At 54.3% G+C, this 23,342-nt stretch overlaps 1 protein-coding gene and 1 long non-coding RNA gene across 6 annotated transcripts in view; one reads left to right on the forward strand and one right to left on the reverse strand.

Annotated features, from left to right (window-relative positions):
• The window catches only part of LOC144719813 (signal-induced proliferation-associated 1-like protein 2), a 103,461-nt gene extending 98,955 nt beyond the window's left edge, over nucleotides 1–4,506 (forward strand). For 4 of the 5 annotated variants that reach the window (XM_078596019.1, XM_078596022.1, XM_078596020.1 and 1 more), the window contains 2 exons: nucleotides 2,104–2,185; nucleotides 3,122–4,506. In XM_078596019.1, coding sequence (XP_078452145.1) covers nucleotides 2,104–2,185; nucleotides 3,122–3,265 — 226 coding nt within the window. In that variant the 3' untranslated portion in view covers nucleotides 3,266–4,506. The remainder of the gene's footprint in view (nucleotides 1–2,103; nucleotides 2,186–3,121) is intronic. The other variant, XM_078596023.1, reaches the window with a different exon arrangement.
• Nucleotides 4,507–7,291: 2,785 nt separating this feature from the next.
• On the reverse strand, nucleotides 7,292–16,589 carry LOC144719814 (uncharacterized). The gene is made up of 3 exons (XR_013585668.1): nucleotides 16,391–16,589; nucleotides 8,131–8,340; nucleotides 7,292–7,637 (listed from the first exon to the last, which is right to left on the reverse strand). It is a non-coding gene; the product is annotated as an uncharacterized LOC144719814 (long non-coding RNA).
• Nucleotides 16,590–23,342: the final 6,753 nt, after the last annotated feature.

Raw genomic sequence — 23,342 nt, forward strand, 5'->3', positions numbered from 1 at the left:
TAAAGGGTCGGGGTCGAGGCGGCTTTTACTGTGGACGTGACGAGGACCCCACCTGCAGGAACTTTGCTATAGCAGAGGCCTTCACTGCTGCCTCGGCAATGCCTTTTCTGCTGGGCAGTATTGGAAAACGAGACTTATTTTACAACGCAAAAACATCTCTCCACTAAACTTGCAAGGAATTGCGTTTTAAACCGGCCCGCTTATGACGGATGAGTTCTATGGTTAGGGGGCTAAAGACTGGGTGGCTCTCGAATAGGATTTGATGAAATGTGCTTTTAGAATGAGCCGTTGAACTCGCAGACACAGGGAATGGGAAGTTTGTCGTTTGAATTAACTTGTCGGCGCAGTGGCGTAACTCAGATGAATAGAGGCTCTCGGTCATTTTAAAGGGGACGTTTCCCATTTTCAACACAAACTTTTTCCATAGAGTGCGACTCTAAAAGAGCCATCCTTCAAACGTAAATGAAAGCGATGAGAATCCCACGAGAGACTCGCTTCCGTGGAGGCTATTGAGGCATGCGAGCAGTTCCCCTTCAAACTGTTCCACTTGTGTTATAGTCAACCATCTCCGCACGGTGCTAAACCATCTGCCAGCCCCCCCACCCCCCCCCCTCCTCGCTGAAGGCCACACCGCACAGGAGCTGTCAGCCCCTCCGGTTTGTTTTACGATCTGTGGGGACGAGGGGTGGAAGCTTCGGTCGGGGCAGTGGAGGCAGGAAGTACTTAAATCCTACGGACCTGTGGAACTTCTACTCAGGAGGGGGTGGCGTCTGTTGGCTAACTACCGATAAACCGGTGGGCGGTGCTTATTCATGACTCTTCGCGTCCAGCTTCTCCAGTGTGGTCTGTGAGATGAGCGCCGTGGTGGGGGTGAAACAAAAAAAAATGTAACGCGGCAACGTGAGAAACATTGGTGGTGGCCATAATCGGGGTTGGGGGGGGAGGAATAAACATTCGCCGATGTTACGATTCAGGCTCTGTAGTGCGCCCCTGATGTTTGGCAGACGCCTTGAGTTTTAAGTTTCATTTGAAGGACGTGACGCTGAGGGGTTCTTGACATTTTAACCCTTTTTCAGAGTGGCCCAGAATCTCACAAAAAATAGTCGTCCCAGGTTGAAAGTACATTCGGACTGAAATGGTCTGTTTATTGTACACATCTTCAGACGATCTTAATTTTGGAGCTTTCGTGACTGCAGGAATTATTCTTTGGTTCTTTCGGTAAAGTCACGTATAAAGATAAAATAATACATTAAATAATAGCATACGACGTTTCGATTGCAACACAAGCAATCATCATCAGGTATAATGAAATAGCAACATAAAATCTAACCAGAAAACTATAGACAGACATATAAGCAGACAGATATCACCAAGATACACAGAGCGGGCAACACAGGTACAGAGAGGGGTGATCGTCTCTGTGGGGTGGCCTTAAATAGACAGAGGGGGGCGGAGGCAGAGAGAGGGAGGGGTTAGAGAAAAAAATTACATGTCAATGAGTACGAAGAAGACGCGTAGTAAAGTATCTTTATACGTGACTTTACCGAAAGAACCAAAGAATAATCTTCAGACGAGGTTCGTGGAAAAGAGGGAGCTAACGGGAAGAAAGCAATATATATAAATAAGCATTGCTATGCCGTGTATCCCATTAGATTCCACAGCACTTTGATTAAAAATGTTTTTTAGGCTCCAGTTCTGCTCGGCACGCTCTCCTTTTAAAATCCGAAGCCGCGGCATTGCCTTCGGACGTAACGCCACTCGACAAAATTACGTAAATGTGTTCTCGGGTTTAATGCAACATTTTATTCTCTTTCCTGCGTCATTACACACGGTCATTATTCAAAACCAGGCGTAGCAAGGTCGCGTAGAACTACCTGAAATAAAATTAGCTCCGATTACTGCCACAGCGTAATTACATTTCGCAGATTCATGCAGTTTTAATCGCATTCGCAGGCCGTGTGCGGTGCTGTCAGATGCACAAACACGTGGTAATTGTGCGCGCGTTATGCCCAGGGCATTGCACAAGGCCACGGCCCAGGGCCGAGCAGTGCGTGGTGATTAATGGGATCGTCGCAAACGCATCGTTATTTTTATTTTTTTCAGGGATGACTCTCCTAAATCTCTCACCGTTAAAGTCGGGCAGCTGGAGAGCATCTTAAAGCAGCTTCAGGAAGACCTCCAGAAGGTTTGTCAGAGAATGTTGGCACCTGTTTGCGCGACACTGACGCGACGCTAGCCGGGGTTAAATTTGTCGAGTCCCACGACACTGTGCAGGAACGGGCGTCCAATACCAAGTGAGCGATGGGGACAGGCAGATAGGACACTTTGATTTTGAACCCGGTGAGAGCCTACTGAGACACCAAGCCTCACTTTTAAGGGAGACCTGGGTTACTCAAGCAACAGCGTGGATTAAAAGCAAATTGTGCAAGGGGAAAAAAAACTATCGAATGTTAAATATCGTAAACAAAACACTTGTGATTCAAGCAAAACATCAGGCACTGAAACATTTGTAACGCAGCAGTGGAGGGGAAGAGGAAAGTCCAACACCAGTAACGATTACCTGAACCGGTCCTGAGCCTCCCCTAGGTCGACTCAACCTCAAACGAGTAAACAAAGTCGGCCGGGTGTGGTGCTGGCCACACCACCCTCTCGTGTGCTTTGCCGGCCTTTATAGAGGTGCTCACCAACAGCACTTGCCCCTGAAGTGTGTTCAGGCTAGACGGGGAGGGTCTTTGTTGAATACCGAACACATGAGAGAGAGAGAGAGGTTGTGTTACGAGAAGAACGTATTAAAAGTAAACACAGTCGCGCTGATTTATTTTTCCACACAGTGACTTATAACCCCCACGCTTGAATGTGATGCACAAATGTGGGGCAATGAAAGAAAAAAGTCTCTGCATAGTCCAGCCGGGTCTTTCTCGGCGTCTCGGTCTGGATGAATGTTTCATTCCCGTAGACGCGCGGAAATCCTCTCGTCGCCTTGCTCGGTCACCTCCCCGCCCGTCGGTTCTCGTGAGCTGTGAGCGGTTCGGGGGGGGGGGGCCCCCCCCCCCAACGCGCGACGCTCTCCGTGTTTTCACCCGACACGTGCGCCGCCGGCCGTCGCCGGCGTGTTCCGTAGGAGAAGACGGACAAGGCGGCGCTGCAGGCCGAGCTGGAGGACCTGAGGGAGGACAACGTGCGCCTGCAGCAGGAGTCGCAGACGGCGGCCACGCAGCTGCGCAAGTTCACCGAGTGGTTCTTCAACGCCATCGACAAGAAATGAAGACGCCGCACCTTCGAGACTGAGCTGCCACGGGGACCAGGCGGCTTGCGTTTTCGTCGCGTACGTTTCCGCACTCTGTGGGCCGCGACGGAGCCTTGTTCCGTTGGGCGCGAGGATGAATTCCTGTCATGACTGGACGTCACCACCTGTCTCTACTGTAGTAGCTACCGCTGCCGATGTTGCTGCTGCTGCTGCTGTCGCTGGGACGTGAGGCCGCTTGGAAATGGAGGAGTTTCACGAATAGTCCGAGGCTCCACGACGCCGCTTTTATTCCCGAACGTACGGCACAGATCCGATGGGGGCTCGTGACTTTCGGCAGCACCCACCCCTGCGATGCGTCCATGAGACTGCCAACTCGTATTCGCCGTCTCGCGAAGGGACCGTCTTGGCAAATGCGTGGACACAACAGGCCCGTATTATCCCCAGCTTGCAGAGGTGTACAGTGTTTGGCATTTGGTCTCTTGCATCGATCTGAATTCACTATCAGGGTATCGTGCTTAGAGTTAGCTGTGTTACGTACATGAAGTGGTTTTTCCCGGGGCCTGAATGTGGCTCGGGCAATAGTGTGTGATGCGAAAACGATTTGAAGTAATTTGCTCAATTCCTGAGGAGATTTAACTGTACAGTATTTTAAATTGGCGACACGCAAAGTGTTGCCAACGTGTGATTTCCGCTGTCTCATTTGATGTCCATATCTGCTCTATTTTAAGCCCGTAATCTAGACTCAGGCATGTGTGCATGAAGAGGCTGTAAGGAGCCTTCATGCACCCGCGTTGAATCGTCCCATTCGCACGTTTTTGTGTTAAATGCACTCGTATTTATTTTTGAGCGCGGTGCGCCGCTGTGGATGAGAATATCGAGATTATGCCTTAATCGTAGGCACGGTGGGTGTGTTATTGAAGTCGAGTCCTTCGGAGGCCTGAAGCACACAATTCCGACGCTTGCCTAACAGACAAACAAATTGTGCCTCTGAATTCCCATGTTCTCTGGTGGAACCCCCCCCCCCCCCCCCAGTTAAAAAAGATATATATTAATAACGACAAAAAATAAATAAGTGGTGAGTTCAAATGGCCATAGCCTCGGGAAGGCTGATGGCCCAACAAGGACTTTATTCTTGCCTTTGTTTCCGTAGCCTGCGGGCCAGCGAGGACTTGAATGGTGATGGCGTCGTGCCAGTGAAACTGCTGCATTAGATAGTGTGGCTTGGCGCTGCGGGCCGAGCGTGTGCCGGAGCGTGTGCCGGAGCGTGTGCCGGAGCACGGCGTCCGGCGAGCAGTCCCCACCCCCCCCCCCCCCGGTGGAATTCGTGCAAGTCTTTGGGTGGGGTGCGGAGATCTGGGCGCTCTGGGCGCACGGTGGAGACGCGTGGGTTTGATTGATCGAGAGTGGGACAATCGATTTATTTTTTAATTTTTACCTTTTTGGCATTACAATCAGAACTATGATTAACTAGAACCAAAAGAGCAACACGTGCTGATTGGTGTGTTCCCGTAACGGCAAGTCCCCGGATGGCTTTCTTTCTGGAGAAGTGCTGGTTTGTGCTGTGCTTGTTCTCAAACGGAGATTTCCTTTGTAGTGTTTTTATATATATACTGTATACATATACCGTTGAAGTTAAACATCGTGGGAATCGGTTAACCAGTGTTCAATTTTATCGTACGGTTCCTTTTAAACCAAATGGCATGTATCGTTTAACTCCAGAATGCAGAATAATAATAAAAAGCCACCAACTTCAATAACCTCCCATAATAACAACAACAATCTCTGACAGAATGCTTTTTAACGTCAGCTTGAAACAGAGTTGCCTTGAGCTGGGTCCGCCCGTTGCGGCGAAGCCACACTGCCATCGGGGGAGGCGCTCCGCGTGGGCTCTGACTCGCGACCGGATTGCTGCCTCTGCGATCGCGGACGCAGCGACCGTGGGCGGAGTGATATCACAGTCGCTACGACCGCCCGATCGCTGGCCCAGTGATCACGTGCTCGCGGGCCCAGTGATGTCACGGGCCCAGTGATCGCGTGCTCGCGGGCCCAGTGATGTCACGGGCCCAGTGATCTCACGGTCGCTACGACCGCCCGATCGCTGGCCCAGTGATCACGTGCTCGCGGGCCCAGTGATGTCACGGGCCCAGTGATCACGTGCTCGCGGGCCCAGTGATGTCACGGGCCCAGTGATCACGTGCTCGCGGGCCCAGTGATCTCACGGTCGCTACGACCGCCCGATCACTGGCCCAGTGATCGCCCGAGCGCGGGCCCAGTGATGTCACGGGCCCAGTCATCACGTGCTCGCGGGCCCAGTGATGTCACGGGCCCAGTGATCGCGTGCTCGCGGGCCCAGTGATGTCACGGGCCCAGTCATCACGTGCTCGCGGGCCCAGTGATGTCACGGGCCCAGTGATCGCGTGCTCGCGGGCCCAGTGATGTCACGGGCCCAGTGATCTCACGGTCGCTACGACCGCCCGATCGCTGGCCCAGTGATCACGTGCTCGCGGGCCCAGTGATGTCACGGGCCCAGTGATCACGTGCTCGCGGGCCCAGTGATGTCACGGGCCCAGTGATCACGTGCTCGCGGGCCCAGTGATCTCACGGTCGCTACGACCGCCCGATCACTGGCCCAGTGATCGCCCGAGCGCGGGCCCAGTGATGTCACGGGCCCAGTCATCACGTGCTCGCGGGCCCAGTGATGTCACGGGCCCAGTGATCACGTGCTCGCGGGCCCAGTGATGTCACGGGCCCAGTGACCGCGCGAGATGCCCGCCGCCCGACTCTGCCGCTGGGTGTTTGGCGCCGCACTGCGCGGCCGCTGCGGACCCACCCGAGGCGACGACTTGGCTCTTTAATTTAAAAGCGTATTGCGAAACAATTGTTTTTAAACTAAAAAAAAAAGGTAATTTTATTCTTTATTACATACTATATAGATACAGAATGTTTTTGTTGTTGTTGTTTGTTGTAATGAAGAAATCTGTTCAACTTGAATTACCAGCTCCCGGTTGTAACATCAAACCACAGCGTGCCAGAGGGCACGCGTGAAGCTCATCCACCATTCTCCTTAATTATTGTCTTATATTCGTGCAATAGCAGCCCATGGGCACGCGCGCGCGCCCGCACATGGGGAGACTAATTAAAGCAGCAGTAGATTCGGAATCGGGCTGACTTGTTTGTGCATTTAGTGACGTGTGGGTGGCCATTGTTTGGCCTTGTGCAAGACGTGTGGTGGTCGTTCATATGCACTATTCAGCAGGTTCCTATATGCTGTATATTTTGTACTTGGTGTTAGGTTGGGTTGGGTTTTTTTTTCTTTCCACACATGGCGTCTGCGCGTAAGAGAAGTGTTTTTTTGTTTTAGTGAGGTCCGTCTGCAACATTCTGTTTCGTCCGAGGAGCCGAGCGTACGATGACATTTGCGCGACGAGTCTCGTGTCATCCCTGGAGCTCCGGGGGCCGGGTCCCAGCGCCTGGTGGTGGAGGGGTCGCACGTCTCTGACCTTGTCACTGTCAACTCGTTCGCAAGTTGTGTCACATTTCATTTTCATTTTTAATTTGCCTACGAACATTGGTGATTTTTCGTTTTGTTTCCGTTAATTACTGTATTCGAACGTAGTATAAAACGTGTAATGATTTCACCGTTTTAACATTGCCAGAAGAAGGTCCAATTTTTGGATTTGCATAATAATAAACATTGTTATACAGTAAAGTGTGTTTGCGGTTGTCGGTGGTGATCGATGATTGGGATGATCATGATGAAGGCGAGTGATGTGATGGGCTTTTCCGTGTGGTCTGGTCGCATCTCCGCGCCCTTAGCCATCCCGCCTCGGGCACAAGAGCTCTGGGACTTGAGGATCCACCACACAACTTCCACTCCACCACCACACAGCCTCCACTCCACCACTCAGCTTCCACTCGACCATACAGTCGTTGTTGAAGAATTGCTCTGCACGCGGTTGCTGCTCGCACTCGCGGGATCGATTTATTTGTCCTCTTAACCGCGTCGTTTCGAGCGAATGACTGAATGAAGCGAGGCACTTGAAATAAACTAAGTTTTTTTTTTTATTTTACCACACTAAGCGGGCTCATCGTGCGGAAATGTAAAGCAGCCAAATACTCTGAGCGCAAGTTTTTAAATGTGGAGGGAAGACCCCGGAGGACCCGGAGATGCATCTGCACGACCGTGGAAAGAGAGACACGGAAACGCCAAAAATACAGCAGGCGTCGGGGTCGGGGATCGAACCCTCGCCCTCCTGCATACTGGGCGATGGAGATGACATCTCACCACCACGGCGCCCCTTGACGGTTTAGCTGCGTGTCGAGCTCTGGTTCCCGTGCCGTGGTCTGCGGACCGCCGGAGAGGAAGTGGAACCACGGAGCCGTTGCACATCTGTTAAAATGTTTGATTTATAAATAAGTAATATATTTTTTTTTAAAATAAACACGCTTTTATGAAATGTACTCGTAATGGCAGAACTCCGAGACTCCAGGAAGTGGCCCCGAAGCTTGCCATAACGTAAGGGGCCGTGGTCAATTACAGCCAACGTCAGTTGAACGTGGACAATTAGACTCAAGCTGAAACATATCATTAAAAAGAATGTTTCAAAATGTATATTTTCATGATAGAATATAGTATTGTCATCAGTATGACATAAGTATGCCGAGTTTGCAGTCGGTACCACATTGGGAAGTGGTTTAAAATGGAGTTACAATATTAGAGGATACAACAACAACAGACAGAGTGAGTTAAAAGAAAGCGTGTAATAAAAAACGACTGAATCCTCTCTGGCATAAATACAGGTTTAAAGACGTGCAAACGCCAAATAGATACGTATTACAAAGGCATGAAATCTGCATGAACCACGCGTGCATGATGAACTCACGGGTTAATACAGAGCTGCGGGGGACAGCGTTGTGGGCAGCGAACAAAGAAGGCGATGGACTTTGCGTACTTCTATGCTCCCCGCCTGCAAACCGCACTGACCAGCGCGCTGAAGAATTTTTAAATGACCCCCACGATCTCCATAGAGTGGGGAGTAGAGGCCCTCGTCCAGCGGTTGATTGGCAAAGCGGTCTGAGACCGCTGGCTGGTCCTGGGACGCGCGCGGGGCCATGGCATAGACGAGCGGGTAGGAGCGCGCGTGGTAGCAGAGAGAGAGAGGTTCGGGTTAGCCATGGCGACCCTGGTTAATACTGCCGGGTGTATTTAACCCACAATTGTACGTCTGATCCCGACGGGTTTATTCGAAGGAAGAAAAAAAGACGCGTGGTAGTCCACGTGGTGCCGGCGTCACGGTCCCAATTTAGAAGCAAAACATTCCCGAAAAAGAAGCCTCCGTAAGTGGGGGGAGGGGGGGAACCACAGAGCAGCATCGTTCACCCCCCCCCCCCATCACCACCCCACACACTTCGCCGTGGCCTGAACGTGCACATAGCCTAGCACGGGCGCCGTGGTGACGCCACCGCCAATTAGTGGCAAACGACGGTTCTTGATGTTGTTGCGGAAGACGAACCAATTAACCGGCTCCACCACACCTCCATCACACCTCCACCACACCTCCACCACATCTCCAATCCACCTCCACCACACTTTCACCACACCTCCAATCCACCTCCACCACACCTCCACCACACCTCCACCGTACCGATGTAGGGTTGTTACGGGAGGGCTGTAGGTGCATGGGATCCAACGGGGAATAAACACAGTGGGCGGAGCTCCGGGAGTACACGGGGGGGGTGCCCGCAGCGACGTCCGCATCAGGCAGCCTGGGGGGTTGTGATCCTGACGGGGGGGTATAAAAGGGGAGGACAGAGAGAGCTCGTGGCTCAGTCTGGGAACGAAGGAGGAAGAAGGAAGATCTCCTAGTTAGAAGCCCTGGACTCCCCTCGACGCCGCCCTTGTCAGGGCTGCGGAGGATCAAGCCAGAGGCGTGGTTCCGTGAACCAGGGTCAGTACCCTGGGACTCCGGAGACCGTAGCCCGATTCACCAGTGTCGGGCCAGTTAGCCTCCCCTAGCCCGTTAGTGGAGGACTTGGGAGTAGGTCAGGATTAGCTAGGGTGTATCCCCAGTTATCCGGGTGAGGGGGCCGCTACCCCCTCTAGTGCTGTCCTGTACCGACAACTTGTAATAAACATACGTGTGCCTCAACCTGGGTGTCCAGCGTACTTACCGGTACTTCATCTGGGGTCAGAAGTATTACGAACATGGATACACGTCAGACAGCTCGAGCCAGAGTGCCGGACGAGGACACTGCTGAAATCGTTGAGCCCGAGACGGCTCACCAAGACATGGTACAGCCGGGGCCTGACGCGTTCCTGCCGGGGCATCGGCATGAAGAGGGGCCGCAGCCAGACGCGCTACGGCTGGCTCACGAGAGGCTGGCGGAGCTGCTGTATGCCGCTGCCGCCACGCTGGAAAACATCACGCGGCTGGGGGCTGGTGGTCCACCACGGGGCGAGGGGAGTCGACGACCGGAGCGCCTTCCCGCCATTTCGGAAGACTCCAACTTTGAAATTCCCGCCATCGCCACGGCAGCTGCAGAGGGCGTGGCCGGGCTAAACCTTGGGTCCGACACCGCTCTCGCTGGGACAGCCGCATCATCGCCAGCGGCGGGAACGTCATCACGGCTGCGACAGGCGATTCCATCTGCCATTCGCGCCGACGCACAGCCGAGTCCTGGGGATAGCAGCCTGCAGACTTCCAAGGCGAACGCTGCGCTGCAACAACGCCTACCTCCGCTGAAGGAATTTGTTGGCGCGGAGGGCGACTGGGGCGGCTTCCAGCGTCGCTTCATCGCCCACCAAGAAATGGCTAGGTGGTCGGACGACGAAGCCCTCTGCGCGCTGCCGGCGCTCCTCGACGCCGACGCGCTCGCCGCCCTCACATCGGCGCCAAGAGAGAAGCGTTCTACTCTGCCGAGGGCGCTACAACTGCTGGCTGGGGTCTATGGACCATCTGCAGAATGCAGACAGCAGTTCTACGACCGCAAGCGGGGTGAAAAAGAGTCGCCCCTGGCATACAGGACGAGCCTCCTGGCGCTGGCCAAAACGGCTTTTCCCCGTATGGACGACGACGGCGTGGACGCGATGGTCACGGAGAAGATCCTCCTCCTGGCAGACGACCTGGACATCGCTGTCGTCGCACAGGAGGACGCCGAGATGACCTCTCTTCAGGCGGCGCGCCTCCTTCACGCCAACCTTCTGTCCCTGCGGCGGAAAGCCAGCAGGGCATCGGCCGGGCGTGCGGTGGCTGCAGCCACCCTTCAGACGGAGGAGCTCTACGCCGTCGACCACCGACGGCAACAGGCGCAAGGAGCACGGGCGGGCCGGGACGGCTCAAGCCGGTTCGACCGTCCATCGTCTCCACCGGGGGGTCCGCGGTGTTTCAACTGCGGCGTTCGGGGCCACGTCGCCTTGGGGTGCCGCTCGCCTCGACAGCGCGGGACGACGCCTCGACGGGACGCCGGGCCTCCTCCTCCCAAGCTCCAGCAACATGATCCGGCGAGTCGCGGCACCACACATGTTTGGCCAAAGCACCCGCCCGTTGCACACTCTCGCACCACAACGAACGGGGGGCCGATGTTGCGTTGCGACGGCCCAACGCGGATCACTGCGGGGACTCGAATCGAGCCCAAACAGTGGTCCGTGTTGGCCCATCGCGTGGTAGCCGCGTCGTCAGGGTCGTCGGCCGTGGTCGGACACATTGACGGGGTAGAGGTACGCATCCTGGTCGATACGGGGGCATCGGCGACAATCATTTCGGAGTTAATTTACAATATTCTGCCTGTACAAAGCCGGCCCTTACTGCCGGTTAACGTCCCATTCTATGCCGCTAACGGGGGCTCTCTGGGCATCATGGGACAGATTCGCGCGCAAATTTGTATCGGGGACATCAAATTGTCGGGGCCGATTTTCGTTTCCTCCTCGCTGGCGGTTCCGTGCCTGCTGGGGACGGATTTCTTAGGAAAAATGCCAATTCGTATTTTGATCGACCAAGGATGCATTGAGCTTCCGTCAGGGCGACGCATGGCCTTCCTGCCTTCCCCTGCGGTGGCTCGGACGGCGTTCGCGACGGTACCGGCGTTTGTCGTCAGAACAGTTAGTGTGCCGCCGGGAGCTCAAATGCTAGTGCCTCTGAAACTTCGTAAGCCCTTCGCTATGGGCGTAGGGGATCAGGGTGTTTTGCTGGGACCGTCTAGGGCCGGGGTTAGTGCACCTAATTTGATTCCGGCCCAGACCGTCGTAAGAGGGGACGAGGACCCTTTCATCGCGGTCCTCAATGTGGGGTCGCAGACAGTGGTGGTCCCTCAAGGGACGGTGCTCGCTCACGCGACGCCGGTACCCTGCGAGGAACCTGTCGCGAACCATGTTGGCACTGCTTCCCGAATGCTCCCACATTCGGACAGCGATGAAGGGTGGCTCGACGCGCTTTGTGCGGGATCGACGGACCTGACAAATTCAGAGCGCCAACAGCTTAGAACGCTACTGAGGGAATTTTCCGACGTTTTCAGTCGGGATAAATATGATTTGGGTTGCACTCACCTGCTGCGTCACCATATTGACACGGGTGACAGCGCGCCAATTCGCCAAAATCCGTTTCGGTTAAGTCCCGCCGAAAAGGACCATGTCAAATCGGCTGTTGATGACATGTTAGCCGCCGACATCATTTCTCCCTCCACCAGCCCTTGGGGAGCGCCGATCGTCCTGGTTAAAAAGCAGGACGGCTCGTTGCGGTTTTGCGTGGATTTTCGGCGCCTTAATAAAATTTTGGTTGCCGACGCATACCCGCTCCCACGGATGGACAAATCGCTGGACGCCTTGGCGGGAGCGCGATTCTTCTCCACACTAGATTTACTTTCGGGATTCTGGCAGCTTCCTCTGGACGATGATTCTAAGCCTAAAACTGCTTTCCGTACACCGCACGGCCTGTTCCAATTCAACCGGTTGCCGATGGGCTTACACTCAGCGCCGGCAACTTTCCAGCGATTGATGGAATTGGTTTTGGCTGGATTGCAATGGGAATCGTGCCTGATTTATTTGGATGACGTTATTGTCTTTGGTAAAACTTTTGATGAACATCTCCAGAGGTTGCGGGCGGTTTTCCTAAAGATGCGGGCTGCTAATTTGAAATTTAAGCCCCAGAAATGCCATTTGTTACGCGAGTCGGTGCGTTATTTGGGGCACATCGTAGGGCGCTCGGGTATTGCTACCGATCCCGCCAAAACGCAGTGTGTCAGCTCCTGGCCGACTCCCACCTCGGTGGGAGAGGTCAGGAGTTTTATTGGCTTCGCATCATATTACCGACGCTTCGTCGCTAATTTTGCAACGATTGCCAAACCCCTACACGCGTTAACATCGAAAGGGGTTCGGTTCCACTGGGGTCAGGAGGAGGAAGCTGCTTTCTGCTCCCTTCGGGACGCCCTGGTAAAGGCTCCTCCCCTGATTTACCCAGATTTTTCTAGGCCGTTTTTGCTCGACACCGACGCGAGCAACACGGGTATTGGAGGTGTGCTTTCCCAGGTGGTTGACGGCGTGGAACGGGTGGTTGCGTACGGCAGTCGGGTGTTGTCTCCAGCGGAGCAAAGATATTGTGTCACCCGTAGGGAACTGTTGGCAATTGTCTATTTCATCCAACAGTATCGCCCATATCTGTACGGTCGGCGTTTCACCGTCCGCACAGATCATGCGGCACTGCAGTACGCCCTGAAGGTTCAACAGCCATCGGGACAATTGTCCCGATGGTTGGAGGTCCTCCAGGATTTCGATTTCGAAACCACCTACCGTAAGGGCGTTCGCCACACCAACGCTGACGCTCTGTCACGGATGCCAACCGCCTCCGAATGCGCATGCCTCCTGGGGTCTGGGCGTTGCAAGCCGGCAGGGGACATGATGAATCCGGTCCTGGCGGCCGCCGCCAATGACGAAACATTGGTCACCATTGATATCGCGGAACAGGGGAAAGATTCCCTGCTTGGGTTGCCCGTTAATGAATGGGGGCGCCTCCAAATGGAGGATTCCTCCCTCCTCGCGTTGCGTCGTCGCGCCGGGAAGAGGGGGCGGGGGACGGGTGAGGCCGACGCTTGGGGCATGCACGCAGGGTTGCTCATGCATTGGGACAGCAAATCCCACCGTCACCGGCTGGTGGTCCCTTCGGGATTACGGGGTAAGGTGGTGTGGGCTGCGCATGAGCGCCTCCTCCACCTGGGGACCCAGAAAACTCTCGCCTTGCTCCAGCTGAATTTTTTTTGGCCAGGCATGACAAGGGATGTCACTGATCTGTTGGCAGCGTGCCCTATGTGTGCGCAGCGCAAACCACCGGCACGGGAGTCGAACCCGCCCTTGCAGTCTATCCAGGTCTCCCGAGTAAATGAACTGGTCGCACTCGACATTCTGGGGCCATTCCCCGCCACCCCCAGGGGAAACAGATATTTGCTTACTGGGGTCGAATATTTTACGCGCTGGCCTATGGCCTGGCCCCTGCCAAATCAGTCGGCAGCAGCCATCGTCGACGCCTTTGTCCAGGGTTATGTCATGGACAAAGGTGCTCCGGAGCGGTTGCTGACCGACCAGGGTAAAAATTTTTCCGGGAAACTCCTAAAACAAGTCTGTGATCTCCTAGGAACGAAAAAAATTCGAACCTCTCCTTATCACCCGCAAACGGACGGGATGGTCGAGCGTCTGCATCGCACCATCTCGTCTATGTTGTCGCAGCAAGTCTCGGACTCACAGACTGATTGGGACTTACAAATTCAAGGGGTTCTAGCGGCATACAGATTGGCTCCCCATGCTGCGACGGGATTTTCACCATTCTTTCTTATGTATGGCCGCGAACCCGACCCACCTGTTTCGGCACAGCTGCAGATCCCCGCGCCGCTGGGTAAAATTAAATTGGATGAACACGTTAAATTTAACCTTGACAAACTGACTGAGGCGCGGGATGCTGCGAGGCTAAATTCTGACAGGCGTCAAAAGGCGAACGAGCGCCTCAGGCTGGCTCGCGCGCACGTGCTGCAGTGGAAGCCGGGGGACAGGGCATGGCTGCACTGTCCCCAGGTACCACTCGCGACCTCCTCTAAACTCGTGCGCCCGTGGCGGGGCCCCGTCGAGGTTGTCGAGGTTTTGAGGCCTCAGTGCGTTCGAATCAAATGGGGCAGGCGCCGGTGGTTTGTACACCCCTCTAGGCTAAAACCGTTTGTTGCGGTGCGAGGGCCCACTCCACACGCGCGGGGCCAAGCATGTGGGGGGTCGACCGACTCGGAGGGTCCGTCGCTGCTCTCGCCTGATGTGTTGCCGGCTGTCCCACCCACAGGTGCACCGGGAATGACGGGCTCATGCCCTACAACCCACACGGGTGATGCCGACGGTCGCGCCACTTCAATCGCGACCTCATCTCGAAAGGGACAGCCGCCACCGGATGGTCCGCCGTCCGGGGTTGCCCCGTGTGACGGGCCTGCGGCAAGGACGCGCGCTAAGATGCGCAGACTCTTATAATATACAAAAAGAAGAAATTTTTTTTATTTCACGTGTCATGGTTACTGTATGCTGCGTCGGTGGTGCGCTCCTGCCACATTGTGTGTGTTGTGTTGTGTGTGTGGGCGGGGTGTGTGTGTTGTGGGTGCGTTGTGTGTCGTGGGTGTGCTGTGTGTGCTGGGGGAGTTCCTGGCTAGTTGTATATACGCGCTTTTACGGATTTCGTATTTATACGGGGGGGGGGGTGCGTCGGACATTCCCTTCGGGGGTGTGCTTGTTCTTCTTGTTGTTCTTGTTGTTGTTGTTCAATTTGCATTTTGTTGAAAAAAAATGAGGCACACACGGGGTTGAGGGGTAAATGTTCCTTTATTGGAATTGTTGCAGCCGGGACGGCTGCGAGCTGTAATGGGGGGAGTGATGTAGGGTTGTTACGGGAGGGCTGTAGGTGCATGGGATCCAACGGGGAATAAACACAGTGGGCGGAGCTCCGGGAGTACACGGGGGGGGTGCCCGCAGCGACGTCCGCATCAGGCAGCCTGGGGGGTTGTGATCCTGACGGGGGGGTATAAAAGGGGAGGACAGAGAGAGCTCGTGGCTCAGTCTGGGAACGAAGGAGGAAGAAGGAAGATCTCCTAGTTAGAAGCCCTGGACTCCCCTCGACGCCGCCCTTGTCAGGGCTGCGGAGGATCAAGCCAGAGGCGTGGTTCCGTGAACCAGGGTCAGTACCCTGGGACTCCGGAGACCGTAGCCCGATTCACCAGTGTCGGGCCAGTTAGCCTCCCCTAGCCCGTTAGTGGAGGACTTGGGAGTAGGTCAGGATTAGCTAGGGTGTATCCCCAGTTATCCGGGTGAGGGGGCCGCTACCCCCTCTAGTGCTGTCCTGTACCGACAACTTGTAATAAACATACGTGTGCCTCAACCTGGGTGTCCAGCGTACTTACCGGTACTTCACCTCCACCACACCACCATACCTCCAATCCACCTCCACCACACCTTCACCACACCTCCAATCCACCTCCACCACACCTCCACCGTACCTCCACCACACCACAATACCTCCAATCCACCTCCACCACACCTCCACCACATCTCCAATTCACCTCCACCACACCTCCAATCCACCACCACACCTCCACCGTACCTCCACCACACCTCCAATCCACCTCCACCACACCTCCACCACACCTCCAATTCACCTCCACCACACCTCCAATTCACCTCCACCACACCTCCACCACACCTCCAATCCACGTCCACCACACCTCCACCACACCTCTACCACACCTCCACCACACCTGCACCCCACCTCTACCACACCTCCAATCCACGTCCACCACACCTCCACCACACCTCCAATTCACCTCCACCACACCTCCACCACACCTCCAATCCACGTCCACCACACCTCCACCACACGTCCACCACACCTCCACCACACCTCCACCACACGTCCACCACACCTCCACCACACGTCCACCACACCTCCACCACACCTCCAATTCACCTCCACCACACGTCCATCACACCTCCACCACACCTCCACCCCACCTCTACCACACCTCCACCACACCTGCACCCCACCTCCACCCCACCTCCAATCCACCTCCACCACACCTCCACCACCGCTCTCGGGAAGGGCGCTTGGAGCGAGCGCCCCGCCCTTGCTAACTTACCACATTGCACAGCGCGCGCACTCTGTGTGAGCCATCAGCAGCGGCTTCTACGGGAACACCCCGCCGGGTTCTCGCGCTGCCTCCGCGTGGCCTGGAGGCGAGGGCGTCTCGGGGCAGCAGATGTCCTCGTCTCGGTGTGGTCCCGAACGCTCCTCCCATGGCGCAGAGTAATTTCGTTAATGCCCCATTAATCATTTTCTCTGCGCGTCAGAAAAGGAAGTCCGCATCGATTTCGGTGACGCAAGCGAAGGAGGACGCATTTCCCCGCCTGTCACCAGTTCCCAATTAACCGCAACAAACAGCACGCCGGGTGGCTTCCTCCCTGATCGCGACGCGCCAGCACTTCTGTCACCGACGATGACTGTGACGCAAGCAATGAACGTCGTCATCCTGACCCCAACCAGCCTCGGCCTCGTGACAAACGTCGGGGCTTTTTGTCATGGGGGGGTGGTGGTGGTGCTTGGTGGAGCTCCGAAGCCAGTGACGAGACGAGTCGAGTCAGGCGTCCTCGTGTGCAGCTGTGAACGTCGCCTCGCCGCGCCTACAGAACCTCGGGTTGAACACATTTGGCTCGGCGCATTCTGACATCACTTTCACCCCCCCGCCCGCCCGCCCGCCAGCCGTGTTTTCACTTCTCCGCGTGTCTCTCGCCCATGTGGCTGACACAACCGTCGTCCCTCTGTGCTGCACGTGGGTGCGCGCATCTTGTCGGCAGCTCGGACCAGTCACCCCCCCCCCCGTGCATTTTGCGGGATGATTTTCTTGGAGGGAAGGGGGCGCCCCTTTCCCCCCGCGGAGTGGTGCTGTGTGGAATAACGCGCGCTACGACGGTTTGGCAGAAGTACAATGTTGGAGGACTTGCAGGGAGTCATTATGAGTTATTCCACCCAGATGTGCGGTAAAACTCATGTTCCACTAATTAAAATGGATTTCATTTCCCTCTCAAGATGACTGCAGCCATCGGTTTCACGAAGAATGGGTGCGGGTGGAGACTGCTGCGAGATGTGAATGTGCCTCTGTTCTTAGTCGAAAAGAGAGGCATGCTTCAGATCTTCTCTACAGCCCCCCTTGGTCAATACACTGCTGGATGAAGGTCTTCCCCACGTCGTGTCAGTGCATGGGGTTTTTTTTCTGACCACACTTCACTCCGTTTGGTCACGGCGGGTTGAAGGGTGGGGGCTCAGGAGCGGGTCAGATGTCACTCAGTACTGATGTTCGCTGTGGCCGAGAAGCGAACCTACGATCTGGTTCATAACGCAGTGCCTTAACCTCTGCGTCCACTCCTCAGTTATTCCCCCCCTTGTTGAAAGACGAGCCTGTGCTCTGTTAGCATGCAACGCCCTCTCACCCTTCCACTTGGCTTCTGTCTCTAATAATGACTTCATAAATAAACAATACACTTAGTATCCATTGGGATTTCTCAAAATCCCAGGAGCCCACAAACAAGCAGACAGCATATAATTACTTGGAGGATGTTGGTGTTTTCCAATTTATTTTGTTCATTCGTGCACGTGAGAACTCAAACGATACCAGGATAAACTCAAGTGCAATACGGTAGTGACGATCTGGGTCACTAAGCATGCCAAAAGCAACCCGCGTAAAAAAAAACAATTTTATAACAAAAACAACTACCGCATCTATCACTTGAGGAATTGAAAAGTAATGGCAAAACATAATTCCCCGCAGCGCAAATCGTCTCAGGCAGAGATTACCCCCGGGTTTGAAACGCAGCACACATTTTGACTCGTGCGGTCCACAGGAGCTTACAATGCCGAGACGTCGACGCGAAGTTTGCACCGGCGATGCGATGCGCGCGCAACAGCCGGACGGAGGAAAACAGAAAAAAAAACGAAAACACATTTCAGAACATTTATTTTGGCACGACATTAAAAACGCATTCGACTGGCCAGAGAGCGGCCTTCACCTGGCCAGACGGCACCAGGAGGCTCATTAGCTCAAGGCTGACGACGGGGCGACCTTGCCTTGAGCGAGAGCCTCATTAGGCCGCGGGCACCGAGCCTTGGACCTTTCCGTTTTGAAACGGCCCTCGGGCTGTTATGGGGCCGCAGGGACGAGCAGACGTGGGTACCCCCGTCGTGGTGCCGTACCCCGTGTTTGTGTTCAGCCCCGTGTTGAGTATAATATCATCAAGGGAGGCCGTGGGGCCGAACCTTGACAATAGCAGCGGCAAGTGCCATTGTGGAGGGCAAGTGGGGGGAGGGGGGTGCATCAAACAACGCGGCCGCGTACTTTCATCGAAGGTGTTTTTATTTCGTAAATGTTTATTAAAACTGTGACTTCAAGAGTAATGAAGTAAAGGATGGCGTTAACCGGCACGGTCTCCAATGCCACATGGGTGCCGCTAAGTCCGTAGAGCCCGGGGTTAGATTTGTTTAATATTTCATGTGCCGGTCGTACATACACCACCTGTATGCATATTTAAGTTTGTTTTTCTTGTGTTGTTGCTGAGTGGAACCATTTATTTTACATGACCAATAGCAATTAAACGTGTGACTGCTGCAAGGCCATGATTATATTAAAATATGCCTCAAAATGCCCCCCAATATATTGCTATAAAATAGATTTTTGTTTATATGATTGTGGTTATGGTTGTACTTTATTAATCCCTAATCTCTGCCATTATATACAATGAAACAAGAAAAGGTAAAAAAGAAAAAAACTGAGCAATGTAATACAATACACTATTAGACATTATTGTTAAAAATAAATAAAAAGTCCATCCTGTGTGTTAGTGAATTTTTTACAATATTTTAGGCAGGGAATGGCAGGAAATTTGTTTTCAAATTTAGATTTTTTTCGGGGGGGGGGGGACCCCCACACCCTCTGGAAAATGTGGTCCACCCCAATGTTGACTCCATGGCTACGGCCTAGGACTGCTGACATTTAAAAATGAGAAACCTGTGACATAATTCACTTCTGTTAGCTCTTAGCTCTGGGCACATGGCTCGAGTCGTTATTGTGCCTCACACAGCCGTGGTGGTGGTGGTAGAAGTGGTGGTGGAGGAAATGGCAGTTAAGTAGTTGGTGGTGATTCAGGTGGTGGCTGAGGAGGTCGGTGGTGCTGGTGGTTTAGATGGAGATGCATCTCCACGGCCCAACACCGGTGACGATTATTTGAACCGGTCCTGGGCCTCCCCTAGGTCGACTCAGCCTCAAATGAGTACCTGGTGCGGTGTGTAAACATCGCCACGGGGTAGACAAAGGCGGCCGGGCGTGGTGTTGGCCACCTACCCCCTCGTGTGCCGTGCCGGCCTTTATAGGTACTCGCTAACAGTACTTGCCCCTAAATATGTTAAGGCTATACGGGGGATCTTTGTCTTTGTTTTTTAGAAGGAGATGCAGGCGGTAGAGATCACGGTGGTGGTGGTGGTGGTGTTGGTTTAGGATGTGGAGCCCGAGACCTAAACAGATGGTGGCGGAAAATGTGATGCAGGGTGGTTGTGGTCGTGATGATTTAGGCTGTGGCGGTGGTGGTGGTGGAGGGTGTATTCGGAACACTATCAGGCAGGAAAAGAGCTGCGTGGACCGACCTGTGAGTGAAACGAGCACTCTGGCGCTATCACAGATGCACAACGCGGAGCCTGTGATGCAAATGTCTGTGGGAATTCAAGTTCTTTAGAAGCAATAGCACCTTAATATTTAGTGAGAATGTCCATACAAAACACTTAACAGGTGGGGAAAGCAGTACGTTCAAAGAAGTATAAAGAGATGACGAAGAGGCCTGCTTGCTAATGATTCCTGAAAAACTGCCGCAACATTTCCTCTAAAAAAAAAAAGCACTTAAAAGAAACCAAAATGCCCCAAAAGCCGCCTCGAGATCCTGGAAGACAAAAAGCCTCCGATCTGGTGCCAATGCTACAACACAAACCCGTGCAATGTTGTGAATTCCAAACTTCCCAAACCCCCAAATCCTCACAGCGAAGGGCTGGCACGTGGCGTTCACCCTCTATGGGTCAGTCCTGGATCCGCTGTGGGAATTCCACCTTCCAGGAGTTTGTATAATCGCACAGCTGTGCTACAGCCTCACCACGTGGTACTCATTTTGTCTGACCCCGTCGGGACGATTATGACGGAGATGAGTGGTGGCAATGATGATTGTCGATGATAATGATGATGGATGATGTTCATTTTATTTTTTTGTCGCCCCTGACCGCGACTTGAACTCGTGACTCACGACCAACGGCTGAACCCGTGCTCTGACCCTGTGGGCGGATGGGTTCTTACAGAACAAGTCTCTGAGCTGTTGACTCATTCGTGAGGAATGCGAGCGTCATGCACTCGTCTGCGTATGGGGTTTTTTCCAGACACCGCGGTTTTACCTGCCGCACAGCGGAACAAATTAAACGTTGCACTCGAATAACGGAGAATAGTTTGTCAAAATACGGCGAGAAATTGATTTCTGACAATATGGGCGAGGCTCGGGAAGGCTTCGCATCGTGAGTTGCAATAATCACGATGACGATTGTCATCATCATCATCGTCGTTGTTATTATTTATTAGATTCTATTCTCCCGGCGTGGTAGTTGAAACAAATGGGCACCTCTCTTAAATCCCCCCCCCCCATCGCATCTCTCTGTCCGCGCAGCAGCATAAACGGGCACAGCACATCGATCGATGATTCATGATTAGTATAATCATTATCGATCACTTTTTATGATTGATAATCTAAAAAAAAATGCAATAACATTATCACGATAATTAATGCCACTTTAATTTATGTTAATATCGGACTGGGTATGTTGTGACGATGGTGATGACGCCAATTAACAACTACAGCCCACGAACTCGATCCCCCCCCCTCAGGCCCCGCCCCCTCCCCCCCATACGTCACAGACTCTCGGTGCGCGTCACGATCCACCGCCACGCGGTTGTCGCCTTGTCGTACTGGCAGCGGCGTGAAACCCGCTCGATGTCCCTTTCTCACGTCCCAGTGGAGCCGCCGTGCGGTGGAGGAGGGTGAGCAGGGTGAGGAGGGTGAGGAGGGTGAGGAGGGTGAGCAGGGTGAGGAGGGTGAGGAGGGTGAGGAGGGTGAGCAAGGTGAGGAGGGTGAGGAGGGTGAGCAGGGTGAGGAGGGTGAGCAGGGTGAGGAGGGTGAGGAGGGTGAGGAGGGTGAGCAGGGTGAGGAGGGTGAGGAGGGTGAGGAGGGTGAGGAGGGTGAGGAGGGTGAGGAGGGTGAGCAGGGTGAGGAGGGTGAGGAGGGTGAGCAGGGTGAGGAGGGTGAGGAGGGTGAGCAGGGTGAGGAGGGTGAGGAGGGTCAGGAGGGTGAGAACCCTCCGGGGGAGAGGGATGGGGGGGGGATGGGGGGGTGGAAGCCTGAATCTGGATGAGTGAGGGTGAACGTCGCTTGGGGTCGCGTCCGCGCTGGCTATTGCCACGGTGTCGGAGAGTTCCTCCTCGCACTGTCCCGTCTCCCCGAGCTAGGGGCCGTCCATAAATGACGTCACGCACCTGGGGGTGGGGGGTCAGACATTTGTGACGATGTGTGACGAGGGGGGGGGGGGGGTTGAGAAATGTGACGTCACATCAAAATGCGCAACTTTAAATTAATATAGACAACACGTTCTACTTAATTAAATATACTTTTAATTAATAAATGTTTTCTCCTACAACATCAGAGTGCAGCGCCACATTAGCTACGCACTACAATGACAATAGTTTAAAGCGATGTGAAGCATGTTTTCTTTTTTTTTGGGGGGGGGGGGGCAGAGCTTTGTGACGTCATATTTGAGGGGGGGGGGGTCTGACTTTTTGTGACGCCGTGTGACGAGGGAGGGGGGGTAAAAAATCGTCCAAAATCGCGTGACGTCATTTATGGACGGCCCCTGAGCGTTCCTCCTCGCACTGTCCCGTCTCCCCGAGTCCGTCAGCTCGCACGTGACCTCGACCCTTGACCCCAACTCGACCGAGTCGGCAGACGCGACTCGTGAGGAGGGCACGCGCAGCAACCCCAGAGCGGCACAGAGCAGAGGATGCGTCTGTGCATGTGCACGCAAATTAAAAACAAACATCTGGCTGTCGCCTGATGATGCTAGTTGTAATTACTGGCGAAACGTCGTACTCGAATGGTAAAATGTTGTGGGTTTACGCTCCAACACGCCGGTGTGCTGCACTCATCACGAATTGGCATGTCTTTTTTACGTGACAAACCTTACCAATTGGTTGTGTCGGATGGTGGCGGGTTTAACGACACATTTATATATTTACACAATCTAACCCCCCCCCCCAAACCCCCCCCCCCCCCCCCTCTATTATGGATATTGGTCGCGAAATCCCCCCTAGAGCCATTGCAGGGCCGGGTGCTCTTTGCACGAGGCTCTGGTCGGTCCCGTAGGCGGACTGGGCTAACCACTACGCCATCGCTCCACACACACACACCAACAACCGCCATTCGCAACTAAGTGGCGGTGACGTCACCACGACGCTTGTGCCAGGCCATGTGCACCTTGAGGCCACGTGAAGTGTCGAACGCCCGCTGGCAGGAGGTCAAGGGGCAGACCCAGGTGCCACGGGTCGACTGACTGAAATGACCGAGATGACTGGCTGATGCACCACCTGTGCCCCCTACTGTACCAACTTGCTGTTCTTTAGCCACCCGGCGCTCCGCTCGTTGTTGTGAGCGTCGCTCCTCCACCCTCTGTTGTTGTTCGAGGGCGACTGCCTCCAACTGCCCAGTAGCGTCCTTCACGAGCCTCCTCCACAGAGGCCGATCTTGACACCGCTGGTACCAGTCATCGGCAAGTCTACTCAGCTCCACATCCTCCTGTACCACATCACTCCATCTCTTCTCTAGCCCGTGCCGCGCCCGTTTAGCCCCCTCGATCCGGCCGAACAAAAGCTGTTTGGGCATGCGGTGATTGGGCATGCGAGCTACATGGCCCAGCCAACGCAGCCTTGCCTGCCGGAGGAGCTCACCGATGGGACTTTGCCCAGA

The sequence above is a fragment of the Lampetra planeri genome, chromosome 7, assembly GCF_965212315.1.
Source record: "Lampetra planeri chromosome 7, kcLamPlan1.2.h2, whole genome shotgun sequence".
In the NCBI taxonomy this organism is placed as follows: domain Eukaryota; kingdom Metazoa; phylum Chordata; class Hyperoartia; order Petromyzontiformes; family Petromyzontidae; genus Lampetra; species Lampetra planeri.